The 7,502-nt window shown below is 37.0% G+C and overlaps 1 protein-coding gene across 1 annotated transcript; it reads left to right on the top strand.

The window, feature by feature from the left end:
- Positions 1-4,990: 4,990 nt before the first annotated feature.
- Positions 4,991-6,575, top strand: LOC145116024 (uncharacterized). The gene is made up of 5 exons (XM_079052385.1): positions 4,991-5,397; positions 5,494-5,562; positions 5,799-5,881; positions 5,986-6,185; positions 6,253-6,575. Exons 1-5 carry the CDS (start codon positions 5,174-5,176, stop codon positions 6,331-6,333), a joined length of 657 nt encoding a protein of 218 aa, XP_078908511.1. The 5' UTR covers positions 4,991-5,173; the 3' UTR covers positions 6,334-6,575.
- The last annotated feature ends 927 nt before the right edge of the window (positions 6,576-7,502 follow it).

Here is a 7,502-nt window from a genome sequence, read left to right as displayed (position 1 = left end):
CAAGTCTCCACCAATCCTTCACTCCGGACCTCAAAAGGTTCAAAGCCCACCTGACCTTCTGGTCAGCTGGGCAAGAGCAGGTGAAAAAGCATCCCTCAACATCAGATAGCCACCTCATGTCTATGATCGGGTCCTGGACTGGGGTCCCGCCCAACACCAATCCCTGCAGTCGCGACGACCACGGTGGCTGCATCAGCAACAGCCTCAGACAAAACAACAAATCTATCATCAAAGAACTCCATCATCGCGGTCTTGATAGACCCAAAAAGCTCCCATATATGCCCCCGGACAATAGCCACAACCTCTCCGTGGATAATCTCCTTAATCCTGTCCTCAGATACAGCTAGCCCACCCTGACTGTCATCTCCCGATCCCGATTCGGATCCAGTCTCAAATCGCCTCGTCGTCACCATACTGAAAATATACCAGGGAGATATCAGATAACGCGCATATCATAACAGGGGAACCAAGTCCCAACAAATCCCTAGGGGATGTGACTTCCTTGTTACGCGTATGGGTCCTGTGCTTTCAGTAGTACGGACCCATACTACCTTCCACACCTACCCATATTTGTCTCAAGGATCATCACAATAACCCTAACAATACATACTAGCATACGCCCACATGAAATCCTCACACTCTAGAGGAAAGCTACACATGTCGAGACGGGCCGGATGACCCCACACAACTCATCCTACCACTAACTGCCACACGACCCTCCATTGGTGCCAGATAACTATCACATGAATACAATCACATGTCGCACAGTTTAAACAATCTTAGACTAAAAGATTCAATCCTACAAAGGTTTGACTCAGACAAGGACTGCGCAGCAGGACCAAATCCCTTATCCTTAGATCGTTTAAACCATGTAGCATGTAGCGTATTCATTCAATAGCTAGTTCACACGTGAAAGAGTCATACAATAATCGATCAAGGATTCTATAAGAGATAAGGCATCATATATCAGGCAATTCTATCATATAGTTCCTAAAGATCCCTATCCTATTACTAGCATGCTGTTCTAACATATCATAACATAATCTCAATTAACTGTGTATTAATTTGGGGTCTACTTATTGGCTCCGGCTGATCGTACACATCGCATCCTCCTTATTTATTTTGAAAACCATTGGAAAACTGTTTTAAAAATATTTTTCCTTAGTTTGTGACTGTATTCCCAAGAGTGTTCCTCCAATTCACTCAAACCAAGGCTCCGATACCAACTTGTAACATCCATAAAATTCATTAAAAATTTAAACTTTTAAAACCAATCCACAAATCATCATTGTCTATAATTTAGTTTTCAAAACATGTTTAATATTAGGGTTTTCCCAAAATCATAAATTAAAACACGAGGAGGCGCACAATCACGCCTTCGCCTTCTCGCGATCATTTGAGGTACCTGAAACATAACCCAAAACTATAAGCTCAAAGCTTAGTGAATTTCCCCGAAAGTACCATCACAACACATAATCATAATAATAACAGAAAACAACACGCATACAGAGCTTTCAGTCTGACTGGAACGCCCCATTGGCCTGCAGTCTATCTGGTACGCTCACATAACCTTTAGCATGACTGGTACGCCTCACTGGGCCTTCAGCCTATCTGAAATGTTCTCTGGGCCTTCGGCCTAACTGGTACGCCCTACCAGCCTGCAGTCTATCTGGGACGCCCTGGGTCTCTTGGCCTTGAGCACATAACATGACCGCATCAACCCAACATACCATCACATATCAACATATACCATATCAAACCCTAGCTAGCATATACGGACAGTCATACAAAGGGGTCGACATTGGTGCCTTCGACCCAAAAGTACAGTGAGGAAACTCACCTCGCAAACTGAACAGAACTGATGAGGCCCAACTCTGAATCTCATCTCTCTAAATGATACATATTTCCACCAAATAACCAATTACATTAAAATCCAAAAATACCCAAAATACCCTCAAGGTCAAACTTGGTCAAGGTCAATTGGTCAAACCCACTGAGTCAACCGAGTCAACCCAGCCGAGTCAACTCAACCGAGTCAACTCAACAGGGGCTGACCCATACGAGTATGCGGGGTGTACCCCAGAGGTACACTTAGCCTACGCGAAGCCTCGCAGAAGACCACCATCGGGGCGGTTGACCGAGTACCGGGGGGGGGGGGGGGAAGGGGTACTCCCATGTACGCGGGGCGTAACCTCGCAACCCCAAAAACTTTATTAAGTGCTTAATGGCTTAAGCACTCAAGCCCATACTTCATATCTACGTCCAAAAGTACCCTAGGGTCATAAATTTTCCAACTTTATTACTTTACAAGTCCACAAAGTGCTCAACACAAGGTCTTAGTCCATTAAGACCTTCTACAAGATGCATGAAACAGTTCTAGCAATTGGGACCTCATTTTTATGGCTTAGGAACCTTCCTAGGGTCTGGAAGGATAGCTCAAAATGACCATAACCAACCATGCACAATATGGGACCTTTGGGACAAGAAAAACAACATAAAACACCCTAAAAATAGGATCTAACAACCAAGACATCAAGGTATAGACTTTATACATTATGGCGCTTCTCAAGAAGGCTAAGTTCCAAGATCTACAAGCCTGTTTCCACTTCAAGGCTTCTTGATGCAGCTTCTTCTTCCTTTAACACACCAAAAACACACTCTTGAGCTCAAAACACACACTAAGGGGACTAGGGTTTGCAAAAACGTCTCAAAGGATGTGGAGGCTGAAAAGGTAGGGAGAAATGAGCCATAACGTTGCTTAAATACCACCCAAACCCTAAAAATTAGGGTTTCCTCCTGACATTAGTACGCCCAACATGCATAAGTATACGCCCAGTGTACTAGGGCGCGCCCTAGTACGCTCAGCGTACACACATGTACGCTTGGCGTACTCCTCCTGCCCAAATTACGAAATTGCCACTAGGGCTTCAAAGCATAATTCTTGGACGTAGGGACCAATTTGACATATAATAAACTTAAAGGGGTAAATTTAGAAGTGCCTGAACATCGGGATGTTACATATATGTTATTAATCATGAAGTGCAAACAAAATCATGACCTTAATTTCTTATTTTTGTATATGCCAGGAAAGTAGAATGGTAATATTGTGAATTTGTTTCAAATGGAAGATATGCATGTAACTGGCTCCCCGCACCATTTTTACAACCACCACCACTCTGGTGGTTGTCAATGTCCCAGGGCTAAGGTTTGACATTGTGATGGCTCTAATAAAAACTGATAATTATTTGATGAAAGAAACTTTGTTAATAAATTTCATCATCTGCATCATATCCGTTGTTCACTAAAATTATTTTCTCCTTTCTATTTTTTATAATTCTGTGGAAAAATATGCTATTTTGGCATGAAGTCAAGCAACAAAAAAAAAAAATTGCGTTGGAACGATTTTAAAATTTGTTCCTGGTATTTCTTTATCAAATACCACCATCAAATTTATATCTTTTGGCTGTAGGCTGAGGTTCAAACTTTGATTGAAGAGAAACGATTGGATGAAAGCATCACGTTATTTGATTCAACATTATTTTTGATTTTTTTTACTGCTAATATATATGATTAAACTTCTAATGTTTGTGTTTTTCTTGACTTTTACATAATGAAATGTTCACTTCTATTCCATTCTTTGCCGAAATTACTACACTTGACTAAAGCCATTTGGTGTTAAAAACAAAGGAGTATCCACATCTAGCAAAGTCTGGTACATTTCCAAGTAATTAAAGGTTGTATTTAAAGAGAAAATTTTAGTTACGTGTTAAATGGCTTGGTGTCTATATTTGTAGCTTGTAGAAGCTGCTGATTCGTAAAAGAATGGAGTTCTATGGCTTGCATAATAATGTAACCCAAAGAAATAAAAGTGGGTTGTTATTTATTGTATGACTATTTTAGTTTCATACACCAAGTGTTTTTTCATCATATAGATTTATTTTGTTCATTTATTTCACATTAGACACTGTATAGTTTCATCAAGGATGGGTGCATACAATTTGTTCGTACATTGTTTTGTGGTTCTAGCAATATTTCCTCCTTATGATATGGGTTTGGTGTTGTATTGTTTATGTCCTAGATTCAGGCTAAGTGTTTGATAATGCTTTAGTTTGAAAAAGTTATAAGTTTATACTTAATCATGTATAATACTATTATAGTTAGACATAAGAGGAAAGTTACTGTTGGATTTTAATTAATATTCAACTGTTTTTTTTTCTTTTTTTTTTTACTATGGGATTATGAATTTTTTTTGTTGGCATATTGCTCACCTTAATAGTTTTTTTAGTATAATCATAATAATAGATATTTTGTAAGATAATCGATATCCAAAAATATATGTAAATAATTGTTTTATTTGGAAAATACAAGGAATTATATGTTACATTACATACTGTTATTTGGAAAATAGCAGGAATTATATAAAAGAAAATGGATTTAACTTTTAATGAGCTGACTAAATAAAGAGAAATTAAATTGTCTCCTAATTTTTATGCCTATAAATATTCCTACTCATTAAAATTATGATATGTGTCACCATTCTATATTTAGTTTACTATCTCATTAAAAGTGTATTAGAAATATATATCAAATAAAATTAAATTGAATGGTGGAATGATGACACGTGTCATAATATTAGTGGGTAGGAATATTTATAGGCATAAAAGGTAGGAAACAATTTAATTTCTTTTTTTTATGTTATTTTATGTATTTCAGTTTAGTTTATTAAATATTTTGACCAAACACTATTTTTTTATCAGCTTAATTATTTAACTAGCAACTATCAGTTAGCTAGTGAAATATAGTCCATGTAACTTATTGAAAACCTAAATTACAAATTAATTTATAAGTTAGAGCAAAGCTGCGGACACTTTTAAAATACACTAAGTGGTGTTCTCCTTTATTTCTTCAAAACTTGCAAGTAACATATAGCTTGTTAATCAATGCACTCCGTTAATTGCTTAAAAGTCACCAAAACCTAAAAAAACAAATCCTCCCAAGTATCATCATTCTCATCCAGATCTCTTGCCGTGTTTGTATATCTTAAAAACATATTTTCTATACCCTTTTGTGTTCCATTCTAAATTGCATTTTCTTCCTTAAGAGATAACTTCATTAGCCTTTCCAAACCCTTTTAGCATATATTTTCTACATTTGAGGAGTTGACTTCAGCGCCATGAATCCAAGAAGCTCTTCAACAGCTTATGGTGCCCGTAGCTTTGCCACCTTGCTGATATGCCGCTATAGAGTTAGTCAGGGGAGCTCAATCGGTGTTCAGGCCCACAAGCATATCAGCGGAGATATGAGGCTTTCCAAGATGGGGTATGGCATTGGTAGCTCAATGCACCAAGCCCTAACCATTTCCCGTGGCAATTCTACAAAAAGACCAGAGTCTAAAATGTGCATTTATACACCTTTCTACCTTTTTTTCGTTTATATAAAGGCTAATATTTAAACCATGAACTTGTTCTTTCTTTTCTGAACTGAAAAATGTAGGGAAGAGGAAGATACCTTACATATTATGCCGTCTGATCCAGCTTCTCCAAAGCCTAGCATCTTTTATTGGTATGCAATCTTTGACCTTCATACACAACCAACAAAACAAACAATGCTTTATTTATTTATTTTTTTTAAAAGAACCCACATCACCTCTTTACAGTCCCATTTCTAAAAAAGCTTCTTTACAATTAAATGCAACTTTCTGCTAAATAATGAATGAACTTGTATATAGCAGGTGAATTTTTGCAGCAAGTATAATCCTATCAACATAGAACTAATGTATAGAATGTAATTTAGTGCAGGGTAAAATGGGTTTTGGGCACGATCTTGCCCTTGCTCTTCTCATCATGGAAGCAAAAATGGGACAGCATGCTAAAGCTAGAAGGCAAGTACATTTAAAATAATTTAGTTATCCTTTCCACACGATGTCTTTGATCTTTGTTTGCATAAATAGATGCTAAAACAAATGAAGATAATGATGATTTTCAGATAAGCTGGAAGAGGTTGTTAAAGAGGTTGAGGAAGTGGCCGAGGTGGTAGAAAAAGTTGCGTCCACAACCGAAAAATTATCAGCAGAGGTTGCAGAGAATCTAAACAATGGTGAAATGAGAGAAATTGCTCTGATGGTAGAACATGTATCTAGTGTTACTGTAAAGGATGCTCGAATGACCCAAAATTTCCTCCACAAGGTACTTAATTAATAACAAGTTGTTCAATGTTTAGCTTCCATTTGCTAACAAAATACTTTCTGGGCAGGTTGGTGATCTGAAGCAAGACTTGGCAGAGTTGGAGGATTTGGTAGAATCCGTCAAAGATAAAATCGAACACAAAAAGTAGATAATGAACAAAGGATACATTTTCATTAGATATCTTACTTCTGTCGAAAAAATTGTAAATTAATGTATCTTGTGTGTATATATTCAGCAGATATGCTAAATCGTGTATATAAAATTAATACCAGGATTATGAAAACCGTGAGAGAACTCGAGATAGAACATTAGATCAAATTTGGTGTGTTGTTATTTTGAAAAAACACAATACAAATGACTGTATACAAACACCTATTTCCCTCGCTTTAACTATCAACCAACACATTATATGCAATGCCAAGATGGCATAAGAGCATGCACAATAGTGGAGATTGTCCGATAAGTGTTTGGGTGCACACGTTAGTGTTGGGAAAACAAAACCGGTTAAGCACTTCAGACAAAACGATAAATTATTTTGGTAACACATGGGGAATAAATACAACTGAAAAACTGTAAAAATCAAAATACGATATTTAACGTGGTTCATACGATCACTTTTGATCGGCAAATCCACACGGGCGAACTAGAGAAAGAGGGGATTTCATTATCACCAAAAAAATTACAATCATTTAATGCTAAAATGCACTTGAAATAAGATCACTCAGTGTAAGGTATTACTCACACTTTTTGCTGTCAAAGAAAGACTCTGCACAAAAAACTACCTCACAATATTACTTTTTGACAGACTCTGCACAAAACACTGCCTCACAATATTACATTGGAATTTTATCTCTGCAACATTCTCTCTCTCTCTCTCTCTCTCTCTCTCTCTCTCTCTCTCTCCTTAAACTATTGGAAGAACGGTTGAAGCCATACAAAACTTCAACTTATTAGTGGTAACCACCTTGGTGAACACATATGTTGGATTCTTCATACCAATGATTATCTTCAAATTTAGAGTTCCATCATTAATTAATTTTCGGATGAAATGGTACCTCATCTAAATATTTTTTGTTCTGCGATGAAACATTGCATTCTTTTCCAGGTGAACAGCACTCTGGTTGTCACAATGCAGTACATAATCACTTTGCTGAAAACTAAGTTGCTGAAAACTAAGTTTTAATAAGAAGGTCTTCAACCATATAAGTTGTTTGGTTGTGTAACATCCCAAAAACACGATAAAATTTTTCATTTTTAATTGACAAAATTTCATAATTGGTCTTTGTGGTTTGCAAAATATATCACTTTAAGGACTTT

The sequence above is a fragment of the Lactuca virosa genome, chromosome 5 (assembly GCF_052849685.1).
Source record: "Lactuca virosa cultivar CGN04683 chromosome 5, Lactuca_virosa_CGN04683_v6, whole genome shotgun sequence".
Classification (NCBI taxonomy): Eukaryota; Viridiplantae; Streptophyta; class Magnoliopsida; order Asterales; family Asteraceae; genus Lactuca; species Lactuca virosa.
The sequence above is the reverse complement of the archived record's forward strand: the minus strand, read 5'-3'. Positions and strand labels throughout refer to the sequence as shown.

Coding starts and splice junctions, on each gene's coding strand:
- LOC145116024 (XM_079052385.1), top strand. CDS start 5,174: ATGAATCCAAGAAGCTCTTCAACAGCTTATGGTGCCCGTAGCTTTGCC. Junction 5,398..5,493: donor AAAAGACCAGAGTCTAAAAT/GTGCATTTATAC, acceptor TGAAAAATGTAG/GGAAGAGGAAGATACCTTAC. Junction 5,882..5,985: donor CAGCATGCTAAAGCTAGAAG/GCAAGTACATTT, acceptor GATGATTTTCAG/ATAAGCTGGAAGAGGTTGTT.